Below are 19680 nucleotides of genomic sequence, written 5' to 3' on the forward strand. Positions count from 1 at the left end.
TGGATGGATGAAACGATGGGCACAGATTTGGCAGATGGAGTATAATGTAGGAAAATGTGAACATGTCCACTTTGGCAGGAAGAATAGAAAAGCAGTACACTATTTAACTGAGGAGAGATTGCAGAACCCGGTGCTACAGAGGGATCTGGGTGCCTTGGTGCATGAATCATGAAAAGTTTGTGTGCAGGAACACAGGTGATTAGGAAGCCAAATAGAATGTTATCATTTATTGCAGGAGAATGGAATATAAAAGTAGGGAAGTTTTACTCCAGCTGCAGAGGACCTTGGTAAGGCTACATCTGGAGTATTGTATACAGTTTTGGACTCCTTACTTGAAAAAGGATAGGATTGCAGTTCAGAGATAAGTCTATTTCAGTTTTCCTGGCTTTGGGACAGAACTCTAACTCTAACTGCTTAGCTACACTCTTTAACTCTTCGAAAGATAGAACACTTAAACTATCCCAAATTATTAAGATAATTTTGGTTGGTATAGTAATGCTGTGAACCACTAGAGAAGTGTTTGAACAAAGTAATCACCTAGAGATTAACCACGTACAGTATTAGTCTCCTTATTTAAGGAAGGATGTATATACGTTAGAAGCAATTCAGAAAAAGGTTTACCAGACTAATACCAGGAATGGGTGGGTTGTCTTATGAGGAAAGTTTGGACAGACTAGGCTTGTATCCGCTGGAGTTTGGAAGAGTAAGAGGCGACTTAATTAAAACATATAAGATCCTGAGGGGTCTGGACAGGGGGAATGTGGAGAGGATGATTCCCCTTGTGGGAGAATCTACAACTAGGGGTCACTTCTTACAAATAAGGGATCATTCATTCAAGACAGAGGTGAGAATTTTTTTCTCTCAGAGGGTTGTGAGCCTTTGGAACTCTCTTCCTCAAAAGGCTGTGGAAGCAAAGTCTTTGAATGTTTTTAAGGCAGAGTTAGATAGATTCTTGATCAACAAGGGGGTGAAAGGTTATCGGGGGTGGGCGGGAATGTGGGGTTGAGGTTACATTCAGATCAGCCATGATCTTATTGAATGGTGGAGCTGGGTCGAGGGGCCGAGTGGCCTACTCCTGCTCCTAATTTATATGTTTGTATGTTCGTAATTTAGCTCCTACTTCCAATTCCACTGGTTGTCTGTGGTTTTAAATCTCGATGTAAGCCCCCAAATATCTATTACAACTAAGCCTGGAGAGGTGGATAAACTCCTCTTCCCCACTCATAGGCCGGAATTTTACCCTAGGCAGGCAGGCGGAATTGGCGGGACCACGATTTCACGTTGGCTGGCCAATTAAGACATCCCCACCTGTCAAGACCCTTAAAGATCTTATATGTTTTAATCAAGTCACCTCTAACTCTTCTAAACTCCAGCGGATACAAACAGGTTTTTCCAGGTAATTCTGTTTTTGTTCCAGCAGATACAAGCCTAGTCTGTCCAACGTTTCCTCATAAGACATCCCACCCATTCCTGGTATTAGCCTAGTAAACATTCTCTGAATTGCTTCTAATGTATTAACTTCCTTCCTTAAATAAGGAGACCAATACAGTGAAACGCATCCTCCCAATGGTTGGGCAGGGACGGGGTTCAATCAGCTGCCGGGTCCAACGGTGACCTGGTGGCTGGTTTAAAAATGGCACAGGGAGCTCTTTGAAGGCTGACAGGGAAGAACGTATCTTCTGTGTTGCGAACACCGAAGCTTTGGCCTCAAGTGCAGCTGAAGACGTCAGGCAGGAGGCAGGCCAGGTGGACACGCGGCTCCTCAGTTTTCAGACCAGTGCCTCGCGGTCCTCCTGGAGGAGGTGGCTGCCAGGAGGACACCCTTGTCCCCAGAGGTGGGAGGAGGAGGCCACCGCACCTCACCAAGAGGGCATGGGAGGAGATGGTAGCACAGGTCAGCAGCCACAATGTTGTGCGGTGCACATGTGTGCAGTGCTGTGAAAGGTTGAATGAACTGCTGCACTTGGGAATGGTGAGTACCGTGTTGGCATGGAGCAGTGTGTCGAAGTGTTAAGGTCTGGCCGTCCCCCTCTGGAGCTCAGGGGTATTAGAGTCCGAGTGTCAACTGTCAATGATGCCGAAGCTGGCCATGGGGGTGAGCCCTGGCTGCTTGGCCTGTGTGCCTTGGAGCTCGAGGGCCACGACTCGCATCTGCCCTGTGAGCTGTTCCTTAGCTGGGGTTGGCCAGGCTGCAATGGTGCTGCAGGTAGAGAGTGGACTCATCAATGCCCCACTTCTTTTCAGGAGAAGATGACCCATAACAACGTTGAAAGGCCGCGGACAGCGAGACCCTCCAAACCTCCGAATCATAACCAGATTCGAGCAGGAACCCTTGGAACTGGAGAGGCACCATGTACCTCGGTCAGCCGGCCACAGAGAGGCTGGGGTGTCAGACGAAGGTAAGAGTGCAGTGCACTGAGGTGAGAGTTTCGGATGGTGCAAACATTCTTGTGTAGTCTCATCATTGCTGGGAGCCTCAAAACTGGATTCCCCATTGATCATTGAAAGACGATGGCACCATGATTGAGATCTCCATTGTCTTACCAGGGTGCCTGGCATGCAGTGACAGTGTGATGACTTTAACTCATGACATGTCCTTGTTCTCCCTTAGATTCACCAGCACACACTCAATTGCAGGACCCCGAAGACCCACCCCTGATGCCAGAGGACTACCAGAATCCAGATGCATCTGCGTCACACCCGCTCTCTGAACCAGGCATCATTGCAGATACCAGCACCTTGATGGGCATTAGATCCTTGGCTAGAATGTTGGAGCACAGCGGTGAGGGCAATTCACACTCGCTTGAGGAGCAGGTGGAGGCAGAGAGTACCCAGGGTGCCGACGGTCAGAGGACTGCTGGAGACCAGGATGAAGCTGAGTCGAAGGCTGATGATGAGCCCCTGGAGTCGTCCATCAGGCGGCAGATGCTGGATGTCCAGTGAGATGTGCGGGAGAATCTGGCAGAAATCCACGAGGGTCTGATGCCATGGTCTCAGTTGTGGAGAAGTCCATGCGGAGCATGAGCACTGCATTGACTCTCATGGCCGAGTGCACTGCCTCCTGCATTGAGAGAGTGGCAATTCTCATAGAGAGGCAGCTCCAGGGACAGATTGAGGGGTTCCTGGGGTTGTGCTCGGACCTGCAGACCTCATGCATGCAATGGCCTCAGGTGGTTAGTGTCAATGTGGGATTTGGATGAGGCACCCAGTATCCCAGCTAGGTGCCTGTTCATCAGTGGTGAGCAGGAGAGTCCAGAGTGACCTCACGTTGGCGAACGAGCTGCCTGTCGTCTCTACAGGCTCCCCTCAGGGTGCTCGGGGTGACAGCAGCAGCTCCTCCGCCCCTCTGCCAGTAACCGTGACATCTGGTGAGGCTGCAGTGACTGGGGAGATGCCAGCCATGGCACTGGCCGCTCCCTCCCAGACGGGGCCAGCACAGGCTCCACTGGCCAGAGGACAACTGCCAAGGTCATCAAGGTCAACAAGACACCAGAGTGAGCAGCCTGTCTCCAATGCTGGTGCCAGCGAGGGGGTGCACCCATGATGTAGCACCCATAAACTTAAGTTTAAGGCACCATGAGCACAAGACGGACAGGTCAGGGGTGATCTTCTGTTCTGCCATGTTTTGTTTAGGTTTTCTGATCTGGGAATTAAGACCAGAGAAGATTATGTCAATTTTTTTGGATTGTCAAAATGAGATAAATTTTGTTTTGTCCTAATGGCCTGAGTACGCTTCACCTTTTTATTTTTTTGGTGCAGGGTACGCCAGTATGTAATGTTGGACATGGATGACACTAAACTTTATTGCACAGGCACTGAGTGTTCTTTGGGTTCAAATGAAAGGGTCATTTTAGACACCCGGGATGGAGGCAGCAGCCCTGGCATGAGGTGGAAGCTGATCTTTGGCAGCCCAGCTGAAGGAACGTTGGATCAAGGTGTCCCTGGTGTCCCTGCCTCCCTGGAGGATACAGAGGTCTGTCTTCACATCCTCAGTATTCTCCTCAGTGTGCTCCTCACCATGCTCCTCTTCTGACTCACCACTGGATTCATCCTCTGTGGTCTGTGGAGCTGTGTCAAGATCCTCTTCCTCCAGTGGGTCCCCCCTTGTCAATGCCAGATTGTGGAGAGTGCAGCATATAACCACTATCAATACCCCCTACTGCTCTGGGGCGGTATTGCAGTGCTCCACCTGCTGGCACTTTGATGGCCACGTGTGTACAGTCTATAGCACCCTAGACGCAGGGGAAGCCAGCAATGGCCGCGGAGCCTCTGGCTCACTCAGCCTTCACGGGATGTGGGCTTTGCTGGTTGGGCCAGTATTTATGGCCTTTGAGAAGTTGGTGCCAACTGAGAAGCCATTTTAGGGGGAATTTTTTTATCAGAATCAGCCACATTGCTGTGGGTCTGGAGTCACATGTAGGCCAGGCCAGGTAAGGATGGCAGGTTTCCTTCCCTAAAGGACATTAGTGAACCAGAAGGGTTTTTACAACAATCGACAATGATTTCATGGTCATCATCAGACTTTGAACTCCAGATTTTTATTGAATTCAAATTTCCCTATCTGCCATGGTGGGATTACCCTGAGTCTCTGGATTATTAGTCCAGCGATAATATTACTACATCATCCCCTCCCCTTAAACCTGGCTGACCTTGTCCATACGGTAATGAATAAAGGTCAGTACCCACCAGAACAGAGCTTCTGTCACCAGCTTGCTGCCTCTGTGGACAGCTGATTGGGAGACTCCACACAGATTCCCCAACTGAGCCCTGGAAAGAGCCAGAGACATAGAAGTTTAGGGCCACTGTGACCTTCAGAGCCACTGGCATGGGGTGTCCACCCAACCATTGGAGCTGATCTCAGGCCCAATCATCTGAGGTCACAGTCTCCCTGGAGAGACAGAGTCTCCTTTGCACCTGAGACATATTGAGGTTGCTACATCACCACCTGTAAACCCTGGCAGCAGGATAGTGGCGTCTTCTGAGGCCCCTTCCGCCTTGGACTAGCTGCTGACCCTGCGCCCCTTGTGCCTGCACCTCTCCTCCCACAGGTCCCTCCCCTGGTAGCTTCATTGATTTTCTGCTGCTGTCTATGTCTTACCTTTAATAAACCATGTTTGTATTCTATAGCCTGAATTACACTGCCTGATAAAGTATTTACTCTTCTGCTATCAAAAGTCTAGGAGATACAAGAGGATTTGTGCCAACTATCAGTGATCTAATTGCAGAAACAAGGGTCTCTATTCAATATCTAGGCAATATTACATTACCAAATATTGTGTGAATGTCATAGTTGTTTTTGTAGGAAGAAAGGGCTCAATTGTGACAGCAATTGTTCACATTTAAGCATGAGAGAAATTTAAAACTAGAAGAGCATAAGGAAAGAGAAACTCTTTCCCTTCTCTTTCTCTATTTCTAGGGATTGGTTATCAACAAATATTGACCATGAGCCCAGAGACTCCCACAGCTACCTCAAATATACTTCCTCACACCTTGCTCCCTGTAAGGGTTCCATTCCATTCTGGCACTTTCTTCATCTCCATCGCTTTAGCTCTGATGATGCCACCTTCCACACCAGCTTTTCTGACATGTCTTCCTTTTTCCCAGACTGAGGATTCCCCCCCCCAACATGGTTGACAGGGCCCTCAGCTATGTCTGAGCCATTTCCTGCACATTTTCACTCATCCCTTCCCCTCATTCCCAGAACAAAGTTAGGGTTCCCTTTGTCCCCACCTTCCACCCCACCAGCTACTGCATTCAGTGGATCCTCTGCTATTTCCAACATCTCTAGTGTGATTTTACCATCAACCCATCTTTCCCTTCCCCTCCCCTTTCAGCATCTTGAAAGGAACATTCCCTCCATGACACCCTGGTCCACTCCTCAGTCACACCTAACACCCTGCCCCTTTCCCACAACACCTTCCCATGCAAGAACAGGAGAAGCAACACCTGCCTTTTCACCTCCTCTCCTGCATTTGCTGCTTACAGTGTGGTCTCTACAATGGGAATGACAAATGCAAACTGGGTAACCGCTTTGCGGAACACTTCCACTCAGCCCACAAGCATGATCCAGATCTTCTGATCACCAATCATTTTAATTCTCCACCATGCTCTTCGGTGTACCTCAATGTCCTCGGCCTCCTGCAGAGTTCCAATGCAGCTCAATGCAAGCTCAGGGAACAACACCTTATTCTTCGATTAGGCATTTTTCAGTCTTCTGAACTCAACACTGTGTTCAACAATTTCAGACCATAATCTCTGCCCCATTTCTTTCCTTTTCTTTGTATGTTTCAGTCTTACACTTGTTTGTGTTTTTGGATGGCAGCTGTTATCACTCTGCATTCATACCTCCTCTTGAGGCTTCTTTTATCATAACACCATAAGCAGGTATGGAGCAGAAGTAGGCCATTCAGCCATTTGAGTCTGCTCTGCCATTCAATGAGATCATGGCTGATCTGATAACCCTCAACAACACTTTCCTGCCTTTTCCCTATACCCCATGATTCCCTTACTGATTAAAAATCTATCTCAGCCTTAAATATACTTATCACAGAATCACAGTGCAGAAGAGGCCCTTCAGCCCTTCAAGTCTGCATCAACACCCGAGAAACACCTGACCTACCTACCTAACCCCATTTACCAGCACTTGGCCCATTGCCAAGTGCTCATCCAGGTACTTTTTAAATGAATTGAGGCACCCTGCCTCCAGCACCATCCCAGGCAGCACATTCCAGACTGTCACCACCCTCTGGGTAAAAAAGTTTTCCCTCACATCCCCCCTAAACCTCCTGCCCCTCACCTTGAACTTGTGTCCCCTCGTGAATGACCCTTCAACTAAGGGGAACAGCTACTCCCTATCCACCCTGTCCATGCCCCTCATAATCTTGTACACCTCAATCAGGTCACCCCTCAGTCTTCTCCACTCCAATGAAAACAACCCAAGTCTATCCAACCTCTCTTCGTAACTTAAGTGTTTCATCCCAGGCAACATCCTGGTGAATCTCCTCTGCACCCCCTCCAGGGCAATCACAACCTTCCTATAATGTGGTGACCAGAACTGCACACAGTACTCCAGCTGTGGCCTCACCAAGGTTCTGTACAACTCCAACATGACCTCCCTACTTTTGTAATCCATGCCTCAATTGATAAAGACAAGTGTCCCAAATGCCTTTTTCACCACCCCACTAACATGACCCTTCATGGCTATTAGGGCTTAACTTTACATGCCGAACAGCCTACAAAGTAAAATGCACGTAGCCTTCAGAGATCTATCAACACACATGCCAAGGTCCCTTTGTTCCTCAGAACTTCCCAGTGTCATGCCGTTCATTGAATACTTCCTTGTCAAATTATTCTTTCCAAAGTGTATCACCTCACGCTTTTCAGGATTAAATGCCATCTGCCATTTATCTGCCCAGAATATTATCGACCCAGCCTCTACAGCCCTCCAGATTCACTACCCTCTGAGGGAAGAAATTCCTCCTCATCTCTGTTTTAAATGGGCACCCCCTTACACTGAGATTTGTCCTAGATTCTCCCACAAGGGGAAACAACCTCTCAGCATCTACCCTATCAAGCCCCCAAAGAATCTTATGTGTTCCATTAAGCTCGCCTCTCATTCTTCTAAACTCCAATGAGTACAGACCCAACCTACTCAGCATCTCCTCATAAGAAAATCCCTCCATACCGGGGATCAACCTAGTGAACAGTCTCTGGACTGCCTCCAATGCATCTTTCCTTAGATAAGGGGGCCAAAACTGTTCACAGTATTCTCGGTATGGTCCAACTTGTGCCTTGCAAAGTATTAGCAAGATTTTCCTATTTTTATACTCCATTCCCTTTGAAATAAAGGCCAACATTCTATTTGCCTTCCCTATTACCTGCTGAACTTGTATGTTAGCTTTTTGTGAATCATGCACGAGGACCCCCAAATCCCTCTGTGCTGCAGCTTTCTGCAGTCTTTCTCTATTTGAATAATATTCAGCTCCTCTATTCTTCCTGCCAAAGTGCATAACCTCATGTTTCCCCACATTATATTCCATCTTTCAAGTTTTTGCCCACTCACTTAATCTGTCGATATCCCTCTGAAGATTCTTTGTCCTCATCACTTGCTTTCCCACCTATTTTTGTGACTTCCATTGGCGATAGTATATTCACTTCCCTCATCCAAGTCATTAATATATATTGTAAATAAGTGTGGCCCCAGCACTGATCCCTGTGACACTCCACTAGTTACAGGTTGCTGTCCTGAAAATGCCCCCCTTATCCCAACTCTTTGTCTTCTACTAGTTAGCTAATCCTCTATCCATGCTAATATACAAATGGGATTGGGGGTAGTGTATTGAGATGGATAGAAAACTGGTTGGCAGACAGGAAACAAAGAGTAGGAATAAACGGGCCTTTTTCTGAATAGCAGGCAGTGACTAGTGGGGTACTGCAGGGATCGGTGCTGGGTCCCCAGCTATTCACAAGATATATTAATGATTTAGATGAGGGAATTAAATGTAATATCTCCGAATTTGCAGATGACACAAAGCTGGGTGAAAGGGTGAGCTGTGAGGAGGATGCAGAGATGCTTCAGTGTGATTTGGACAAGCTGTGTGAGTGGGCAAGTGCATGGCAGATGCAGTATAATGTGGATAAATGTGAGGTTATCCACTTTGGTAGCAAAAACAGGAAGGCAGATTATTATCTGAATGGCTATAAATTGAGAGAGGGGAACGTGCAACGAGGCCTGGGTGTCCTCGTACACCAATCGCTGAAGGTAAGCATGCAGGTGCAGCAGGCGGTAAAGAAGGCAAATGGTATGTTGGCCTTCATAGCCAGAGGATTCGAGTATAGGAGCAGGGATGCCTTATTGCAATTATACAGGGCCTTGGTGAGACCACACCTGGAATATTGTGTGCAGTTTTGGTCTCCTCATCTGAGGAAGGATGTTCTTGCTATAGAGGGAGTACAGTGAACATTTACCAGGCTGATTCCTGGGATGGCGGGACTGACATATGAGGAGAGATTGAGTTGGTTAGGATTATATTCGCTGGAGTTCAGAAGAAAGAGGGGGGATCTCATAGAAACCTATAAAATACTAACAGGACTAGACAGGGTAGATGCAGGAAGGATGTTCCCGATGGTGGGGGAGTCCAGAATCAGGGGTCACAGACTGAGGATACGGGGTAGACCATTTAGGGCTGAGATGAGGAGAAATATCTTCACCCAGAGAGTGGTGAGCCTGTGGAATTCACTATCACAGAAAGTAGTTGAGGCCAAAACATTGTATGATTTCAATAAGAAGTTAGATATAGCTCTTGGGGCGAAAGGGATTAAAGAATATGGGGAGAAAGCAGGAGCAGGCTATTGAGTTGGATGATCAGCCATGATCATAATGAATGTCGGAGCAGGCTCGAAGGGTCGAATGGCCTACTCCTGCTCCTAGTTTCTATGTTTCTATACTACCCCCACACCATGGGCTCTTATCTTATTAAATAGCATTATGTGCAGTACCTCATTGAATGCCTTTTGGAAATCCAAATATATTCCATCTACTAGCTCCCCTTTAATTATCTTGCTTGTTACCTCCTCAAAGAATTCTAGTAAATTTGCCAAGCATCATTTCCCCTTCATGAAACCATGCTGACTCTGCTTGATTATATTATTTAATTCTAAATGCTCTACTATTATATCCTTTATAATAAACTCTAACATTTTTCCAGTGAAGGGTGTTAACCTAACTGGCCTATAGTTACCTGTTTTTTTTTTGTCTCTCTCCCTTTTTGAATAAGGGTGTTACATTGGCAGCTTTTCAATCCTCTGGGACTTTTCCAGAATCTAAGGATTTTTGGAAAATTACTACCAGTGCGTCCACTATTTGTGTAGCTACTTCCTTTTATATCCTAGGATGCAACTCATCAGGTCCAGGGGACTTTGCAGCCTTTAGCCCCATTAGTTTCCCTAGTACTTTTTCTCTCATGATAGTTACTGCATTTATTTCCTCTCCCCTCTTTATTTAGTATTATTTAGTATTTTTGGAAAGCTATTAGTGTCTTCTGCCATGAAGACTGATGCAAAGTATTTATTCAACTCCTCTGCCATTTCCTGACTCCTCTTTATTATTCCTCCAGCCTCATTCTCTAAGGGTCCTATGTTCACTTTGGCTTCTCTCTTCCTTTTTATATATTTAAAGAAGCTCTTACTGTCTTTTTATGTTACTTGCTAGTTTACCCTTAACATTTATTTTCTCCCTCTTTATTATTTTCTTGGTCATCTTTGTTGGTTTCTAAAACTTTCCCAATCCCCTGGTTTACCACAAACCTTTGTCACATTAAATGTTTTTTCTTCCAATTTGATATCATCCTTAACTAGCACAAAGGAAGATGGTTGTGGTTGTTGGAGGTCAGTCATCTCAGCTCCAGGACATCACTGCAGGAGTTCCTCAGGGTAGTGTCCTTGGCCCAACCATCTTCAGCTGCTTCATCAATGACCTTCCTTCCATCATAAGGTCAGAAGTGGGGATGTTTGCTGATGATTGCACAATGTTCAGCACCATTCATGACTCCTCAGATACTAAAGCAGTCGATGTCCAAATGCAGCAAGACCTGGACAATATCCAGGCTTGGGCTGACAATGGCAGGCAACATTTGCGCCACACAAGTGTCAGGCAATAACCTTCTCCACCAAGAAAGAATCCAACCATCTCCCCTTGATGGTAAATGGCATTACCATCACTGAATCCCTCACTTTCAACATCCTGGGGGTTACCATTGACCAGAAACTGAACTGGACTAGCCATATAAATACTGTGACTACAAGAGCAGGTCAAAGGCTAGGAATTGTGTGATGAGTAACTCACCTCCTGACTCCCCAAGGCCTGTCCACCATCTACAAGGCACAATTCAGGAAAGTGATGGGATACTCCCCACTTGCCTGGATGAGTGCAGCTCCCACAACACTCAAAAAGCTGGACACTGTCCAGGACAAAGCAGCCCCGCTCGATTGTCACCACATCCACAAACATTCGCTCCCTCCATCACTGATGCACAGTGGCAGTAGTGTGTACCATCTACAAAATGCGCTGCAGGAATTCATCAAGGGTCCTTAGACAACACCTTCCAAACCCATGACCACCACCACCTAGAAGGACAAGGGCAGCAGATAGATGGGAACACCACTGCCTGGAAGTTTCCCTCCAAGTCACTCACCATCCTGACTTGCAAATATATTGCCATTTCTTCTCTGTTGCTGGGTCAAAATCCTGGAACTCCCTTCCTAACAGCACTGTAGGTGTACCTACACCACAGGGACTGCATTGGTTCCAGAAGGCAGCTCACCACCACCTTCTCAAGGGCAACCAGAGATGGGCAATAAATGCTGGCCCAGCCAGCAAAGCCCACATCCTGTTAACGATTAAAGAAGACTTCCTTGGTTAACCATGGTTGGTTTATCCCCTTCCTCGAATCCTTCTTTCTCACTGGCTTATATCTTTGTTGTGAGTCTTGAGCTGTTTTCTTAAATGTCTGCCATTGTTCATCAACCATCTTTTCTGCAAAACTCCTTTCCCAGTCAACCCCAGCCAACTCTACCTTATTCCTTTGTAATTACCCTTATTTAAGTTTAGCACAGTTGTTTCTGACCCGAGTTTCTCACTCTCAAACTGAATGCTAAATTTTACCATGTTATGGTCACTGTTTCATCAGGGATCTTTTGCTCTGAGATTATTTATTAAACGTGCCTCATTACACATTATCAGATCCAAAATAGCCTGATTCTTGGTTGGATCCACAGCATATTGTTTTAAGAAACTGTCCCAAATACACTCTATGAATCCTGGCTTGTGTCTACCTCTGCCAGTTTGATTTTCCTAATCTACATGAAGATTAAAGTCACCCATGATTAATGTACTGCCTTTTTTACATGCCCTCATTATCTCCTGATTTATTCTCTGTCCTACAGTGCAGCTACTATTAGTGGGCCTATAGACTACTTCCACCAGTCTCTTCTTCCCCTTGTTATTTCTTACCTCCACCCATATCGATTCAGCATCTTCTAATCCACGATCATTTCTTGCTATCGTACTTATTCCATCTTGTACTAACAAAGCTACCCCACCACCCTTTCCTTCCTGCTTGTCCTTTCAAAAGGTCACATAGCCCTGAATATTTAGCTCCCAGTTTTGATCTCCTTGTAACCACATCTCCATAATGGCTATAAGATCATATCCATTAACCTCTATTTGTGCTGTTAATTCATTTATTTTCTTCCGAATACTTCGTGCATCCATGTTGAGAGCCACTACCTTTGCCTTTTTACTAGTTTTTCCTCCTTTGACCCTATTTGCTGCTTTTTTTTATGTTTGTACATTCTGTCCCTTCCTGTCACACTCTGGGTATCATTACCTAAGTAGCTGCCCTGCAATGCTGCCATATCCTTTTGCTTTGTAAGATTATATATCCCCTTTCCAGAATCCTACCCCCCACCCCCCTATTTAGTTTAACCCCCCCCCCCCCCCCCCGACAGCCCTTGTTAGTTGATTCAGTTGGACACTGGTCCCAATAAGGTCTCTCCTTAGTTATACCATTACCACTCTCTTTGGCTCTTCAGCACCAGCTCTGTTGTCATTTAATGTCTTCCATATTCCAATATTACGACCAGTCCCAGAGGGGTAAATGAATTCCTCTTTCCTACTCCTGGGGCGGAATCTTTGTCTTGGAGAGCAGGGGTGGGGCCCCCTCGCCAAGGCGTAAAGTGACGCAGGGTGATGTCACCGCACGTCATTTAGATTTTCAGTTCGGCAGCTGAGCAGCCAAGTCAGCTGTGCACCCGCCAAAGTGTCAGAGGTCCATTAAGGACATTTACATATCAATTAAACTAATAAACGGAGCTGCCCGTCCAACCTTAAGGTTGGCAGCAGGTGAAGAGCCTGGGCGGCCTTCACATTTTTCATGGCGCCTCATCCACAGGTGGGATGAGGTTTCATGAACGTTTTTAGTGTTTTAAAAGTTTTTAATAAAATTAGTGGACATATCCCAACTCGTGTGACAGTTTCACATGAGGGGACATGTCCTTAAAATGTTTTGTTTATCTTTAATCAATGTTTGAAAAGTGAAACTAATCTCCCTGAGGCAGCTCTGTGCCTTAGGGAGGTTTCTGCACTCTTTACGTGCATGCACAAAGGAGCACACTCCCGACTCAGGGAACCACCCCCTCCCCACCTGCATAGAGATCACACAATGCTTCTGGGCATGCATCCCGCTGGGCAGGCCTTAATTGGCCCACCCATGTAAAATGGTGGCGCGGACCCAGTCCGGGGCACTGATCAGGTCCGTGCCAACCCCTGCACAACACCCTCCCCCACGAGGGGAATATTCTACCCCTGAGGTTGGCTATAACAGAGTTTGAATTTTTAAAAACTTCTGATTTTTTTTCCAAGTCTGTGTATACTTCACTGTATTGAAAGCTGTATGAAGAAATAAGCCAGCCAGATCTCTTGATTTAACAAGTAAGGAGATAGTTTTATTGTTAAAAACTCACTAAGTAAAAGTATAAGATGTACTAAAAAGGTAAAAACAAAGCCAGAATCCATATGCACACACATTAGTATGCAAAACAGACCAAGCTACAGGGTGGAGAAGGTGGAATTGATAAGAGTTAAAGCCCAGAAAAAAAAACAGAAATATACATCGCAATATTCCTTTGTTGGTCTTGAAATTCCAGTGGGATTGCGGCGATGTAACGATGTAAGCTCATTATTTTCCCGGAGACTATTTCTTTTAAACTGTAATCTGTCATTTTCCAAAGTTAATGTTATGACACTTGAATTTCCTTTCTATCAAAATTTTCTATCTCTGTAACATATTCCAAATGTAACAAAGATAGGGCCCCGAACTTAAGAATAGCAGGGAGAGGGAGAGATGATGTTACTTTCTTTAGACTTAGTTTTTCTATATCTCTGCCAGAAGGCAAGATGGCTACTGTGTTATGTGACTAGCTTTCACTGCTAAGTCATGGTCCAACGACAAAAGTTAATAAGGTTTACCCATCAGATAGTGACTAAGTTCCAAATATCAAGGGGTGTCTCCCACAGGACAGGCAACTAATCTCCTTCATCCTGTTTAGCCATAGAGACAGTCATAAAGTGACTGAATATTAATGCTTCAGTTAATCAACCCTTGAGTGCGTCAATCTTCCAAGGTGGGACCTTTGATAAAATAAAGCGAAACTCATCAGCACCTCTCCTAATCTATTGCCTGTGTTGATCTTTCAACTCTATGGAATGGAATGTGGCCACACGGTAATGTAAATTAGAAACTTTTTTTTTAAAAAAGTCAGTGGGCTGGATTTTACCATCGGCGAGCAGGGGTGGGGTCCGCTCGCTGACGCGTAAAATGACGCTGGATGACGCGGAGTGAAGTTGGGCGGAACTCCCAACGTCACCACGCCCCATTTAAATTTTCAGGAAGGCGGGAACAGCTGCACGCCTGCTGACCTGTCAGTGGCCAATTGAGGCCATTGACAGAGCAATTAAAGTAATTAGTGGACCTGCCCATCCACCCTTAAGGTCCCAGACCAGGAACCCCGGCGGGAATTAGAAAAAGCATCAAACCTCATCCACCAGCGGGATGAGGTTTCATGTAGGGTTCTAAAAATTGTAATAAATTTTTTTTGGAAATTATGAACATGTCCCAACTCATATGACATCATCACGTGTGGGGACATGTAAGGGAAATTTTATTTTTCTATTTTTAATATTTTTTAATGTATAGCTGATCTCCCTGAGGCTGCACTTAGCCTCAGGGAGGTGAGTGCGCGAAAGAGCGCACTCTCGATTTTAGGAATCCCCCACCCCCCACCACCCACACAGGGAGCGCATTGCACTTCTGTGTGGTCCTCACGCTGGGCGGGCCTTAATTGGCCCACCCAAGTAAAATGGTGTCGGGGGGGGGAAGTCAGCCCAGTGTCTTTGCTTGGCAAAAGTCCATTTAAAGAAGTTGAATATACATCTGACCAATTAATTGAAATTAAAGATTAATATTTCTCAGTGTACACTACACACTATTGTGACATTGTCCTTTTAACTGTCCTTCCATCATCCTTTTTTCCCACCCTCCCCTATTTCTGATTAGGCCACAATGAGAGTGTTCCATCCAGTTCTGGTCGCCACACTTTCAGCATGAGATGAGGGACCCCGAGAGGGTGCAGAGGAGATTTACCAGACAGTTTCTAGAGATGAGGGAATTTATCTCAAAGTTAGGCTGGAGAAGCTGGGGAGCTCTTCTTCGAGTAAAGAGTTTTGAGGGGGGATTTGATGTGGGTGCACAAGACCTTTGGTTTGAATAAGGTGGTCAAAGAAAAGCTCTTGCCATTAGCTGATGGGGCAAGAACTAGGGGACAGACTTTCAAATGTTAGACAAGAGATACAGGGAGGAAAGCATGGAAGAACATTTTATTCAGTGAGTGGTAATGACCTTGAAATTGCCTCACTCGGTGTTACCTGGAACTCACTGCTACAAGGATGGTGAAAGTGGAGATGATGAATGATTTCAAGAAGAAACTGGACAGGCACTTGAGCACTTACAGGACTACGAGGGTAGAATGGGAGAATGGGATTCGTTGGATTGCTCTTCAGAGAGACAATATGGACTCGATGGGTTGAATGGCCTCTTCCTGTTAGATTATGGCTCCATGATCTGAAACATGAATTTTGTTTCTCTCTGAACCTGCTAAATATTTCTAACATTTTCTGTTTTGATTTCAAATTTCCAGCATCCACAGTATTTTTCCTTTGTAGAAGTAAGGATATGCTCAACACTCTCCTGAACAAGCATAAAATGTACTTTTGGTGCTTGTTGTGTTTAAGTGTACGGTTTTATCATTTTTTGTTTGGATTTTAATCTTTTGGTGGCTATTTCTTCACCATTACAAACAATATTGATTTGAGTATTTCATTTTTGTTTCAGGCCAAAGGTTCTCAAAACACTACACCAGTCGGTACTCAGAAAAAAGTGAAGAGAACTCTTCCTAATCCTCCTCCGGAGGAGGTTGGTGTCACTGGGAGCCAAGCGACATTTTCCACTGTCAGCTCTGTTTCCCGCAGGAGAGTTTGCAGGACCAACACCATGGCCAGAGCTAAAATCCTGCAGGACATTGACAGGGAATTGGAACTTGTGGAGAGAGAGTCTTCCAAACTCAGGAAAAAACAGGCAGAACTAGATGAAGAAGAAAAAGAAATTGATGCCAAATTACGATATTTGGAAATGGGAATCAATCGAAGAAAAGAAGCTTTGTTGAAGGAGAGGGAAAAAAGGGAGCGTGCCTATTTGCAGGGTGTGGCTGAGGAAAGAGATTATATGTCAGACAGTGAAGTAAGCAACATAAGAGAGACCAGAATGGATGGACAGTGTGGATTGGAGAGACCTAGGACTGCACCACAGCCAGATTATGATCAATTTCTGTCACCTCAGACCCAGTCACAGTCTCAGTTCGCAACCACTCCAAGCCATTATACACAGTACCAGTACTCTACTCCTCAACCAGCCCAAACCCAAACTCCATTTCAACAGCAGTCTCCTTACCAAGAACAGGCTTTGTATCATCAACAAGTTTCTCCTTATCAAACCCAACCTACATATCAGGCTGTCCCCACTATCACTTATCAACAGCAGCCCTCCCCCTCACAAACCCAGCCAACAGCCTATCCACATCCATCACAAATGATGCTGATTCAACAAAAACCAAGGCAGGCAACAATTGTTGACCTTGAGCCCAAAATAACTACGAACTATGAGGTGATCCATAATCAATCTCTTCTCATGGCTTCCACTTCTGCAGACAGTACATATGCAGTACCTCACTTGAGTAGCAAGTACAGTAATTTAGATCTTAGAATAGGGCTGGATGAAAGGGGCACCATGGCAAGCAGTCCAATGTCAAGCATTTCTGCAGAATCTTATTATGCTGATCTAGAGCATCATGCTCCTCGGAATTATGTTCTGATTGATGACATTGGTGAACTCACTAAAGGATCTAGTTCCCTTACTACCGGATTCAATCTTCATGATTTACAAAAGGAAGTACAAAAGAACGAGCGTCTGCTTCGTGCAAGTGAAGCACGAAGAACTGGGGACGTGAAAGATTTTATTGGGCCATTGCAGAGCTCAGCACGGTTACACCCCTATGGAAAAGCAGATGAAGATACCATGGAGGATCCTTATGAATTAAAGCTGTTAAAGCAACAAATCAAACAAGAGTTCCGCAGAGGCACTGAAGGTTTGGAACATCTTCCTGGCCTTCCCCAATACTACCATGGTGAAAGCAGCTACAGGCACTTTCCAAAGTCTGAAAAGTTCAGCATAGGCAGGCTTACTCTTGAAAAGCAGGCTGCAAAGCAATTGCCGCCATCTATTATTTACCAAAAGCAAAGCAAACACAAAAAACAGTTGCTGGACCCCAAATTCTCCAAGTTTATGCCAATTCAAGAAGCCAGAGATGTAGAGGCTGACTTTACTAGCTATATGGGAACTACATCAGCAGTTACTGGTGCTACCTCTCGAGCAAGGCTTATTCAGGATGACATAACGTTTAGCCTAAGAAAGAATATCCGTGACCAGCAGAAGTTTCTTGGGCCAACTATCAGATCTACATTAGATGATGAAATTGACAAAGCATACACCAGTGGAACCAGATGCAGGCCCTCATCAGTTTATGGACTTGATTTAACAATCAAAAGAGACCCTTCCAATGCATCTCTGCGGATAAAAGGTCAGGAAAATGATCCATTAGATATTGCCTATGCACATAGTACTCCTTCTGTACGAACAAAGCCATCCAGTTTACCTATTAGTCACAGTAGAGGGAGAATTCCCATAGTAGCCCAGAATTCAGAGGAAGAAAGCCCCTTAAGTCCTGTTGGACAGCCAATGGGAATGGCTCGAGCAGCAGCAGGCCCATTACCACCAATATCTGCTGATACAAGGGAACAGTTTGGTTCAAGCCACTCACTGCCTGAAGTACAACAACACATGAGAGAGGAGTCACGGACACGTGGATATGACCGTGACATAGCATTTATTATGGATGACTTCCAACATGCCATGTCAGACAGTGAAGGTAAAATGGGACTCAGGATGTTGTGTTATCATCAACAGAATTTCCCTTCTCTGCATGTATATAATTTCTGTTCATTCCTTATGGACTCTCTTGTTCTTGCTTGTACTTTATTTTCATTTGTGTATTTGTGCGTATCTCTGCAGAGAAATGTTTTCTCATGCAAGCATGTTACAAACATTAGAGATTTCATTTCACACTGAGGATTTCCTGTCAACCATTTCAAGTAAGGAAGTTAGAATGTTAATGAACTGCGAACATTTCCTTCAGTTGAATGTGTATGATGTTATTTACTCTATGATATTGCTTACCTGGAAAGATTTTGTGAGGAACATTTTTTTTCAATTTCATTTATAATTTCATTTTTTTGTATGTGAAACAGTCGACATTTCATTCCTGTTAAAACCATTCCCACTTATTAGCCCAAGTATTGTGCAGCCATAAGGAAATTAGTAGCATTCTTACTGTAATATCAGTCTGTACTGTAGGATGTCAGGATTTCTTTTACTCCTATATGATAATTTAATAAAAATGGGGAAGCTGTCTTAAAAACTTTCTACAATATTTATTTTAAACAAATGATGAAGAATTAGAAAATGTTGGAAGAGTTGTGTTTTGATCATTTTGAATTGCAGTTTAACTAGGCTAACGAAGATGAGATTCTGTCGATTTATTTCTCGTTTATTTATTTTTATGTTTTGGAGTTGGCTACCCTGAAGATGCCTATGTGCAGTGCCTAACAACTAAAACAAATAGAATACACAAATGTGTCTGACTTCTCAAATAAGGAATGCTCTCTGTGCTATAGTTTTAGCATGGTAGCTGTATGCAACAGTGAATGGCATCAGTCAGTGGGTGATGCTGCTGTGTTACAGTTTACTCAGGGAGTCCAAGTTGCTGTAGCAGTATACAATTTTTCATGCATGTTGTAGCCTGGAGCTATGGATAGTGATGGTAGAGGCTCCAGTGTTCTTTCCATCACATGGCTGATCAGGAATCTCTCCTGCTCTTACCACCCTCCATTGGCATGTGTTGGAAGGATTTGCAGGGCTGCATTAAGAATTAACTTTCCTCGATCATCAAGTCCTGGGGTGGCTTCTGGCTCAGGGGCAGGGACACTACCCACTGCACCACAGTTCTGGCAATATTATCAATGTCACAATCTCTGTATGTTTAATTATTATAAAACTCCACTCAAAATATTCTTCTCAAGAGCAATTGAGGATGGGCAATAAATGTTGGCCTAGCCAGCAACACCCGTATCTCGTGAACAAATATTTTTTTTTAAAAGTACGAATGAGAAAGTAGAGTACAGAGACACACAAAGTTTGTTTTTCAATTTTAAGGTTATTGTCCAAAAAAGAGTTATATAGATTTCTGATTAATTTTATTGTGAATACATTTTCATTTAAAGATGCTGCTGCTAATTGATTTCAGAAGGGGTCACTGCAATTAGAATTCTTGATGTCCTTCATCACATATAAATAAAAACAAGATTATCTGAGAAACCAAACTATTCTGATATTGCTTTTTTTCTTTCTTTTTTCCCTTCTCTTGCTTTATATCAAACAGGGGTGTGCACAGCAC

The 19680-nt window shown here is 44.7% G+C and overlaps 1 protein-coding gene across 1 annotated transcript in view; it reads left to right on the plus strand.

The window, feature by feature from the left end:
- The window catches only part of LOC121286168 (protein piccolo-like), a gene marked incomplete at its 3' end in the record, with an annotated part of 652194 nt that overhangs the window by 480911 nt on the left and 151603 nt on the right, over positions 1 to 19680 (plus strand). Inside the window, exon 10 of the mRNA XM_041203147.1 lies at positions 15948 to 18096. Coding sequence (XP_041059081.1) covers positions 15948 to 18096 — 2149 coding nt within the window. The remainder of the gene's footprint in view (positions 1 to 15947; positions 18097 to 19680) is intronic.

Source organism: Carcharodon carcharias, chromosome 13 (genome assembly GCF_017639515.1).
Source record: "Carcharodon carcharias isolate sCarCar2 chromosome 13, sCarCar2.pri, whole genome shotgun sequence".
Lineage (NCBI taxonomy): Eukaryota > Metazoa > Chordata > Chondrichthyes > Lamniformes > Lamnidae > Carcharodon > Carcharodon carcharias.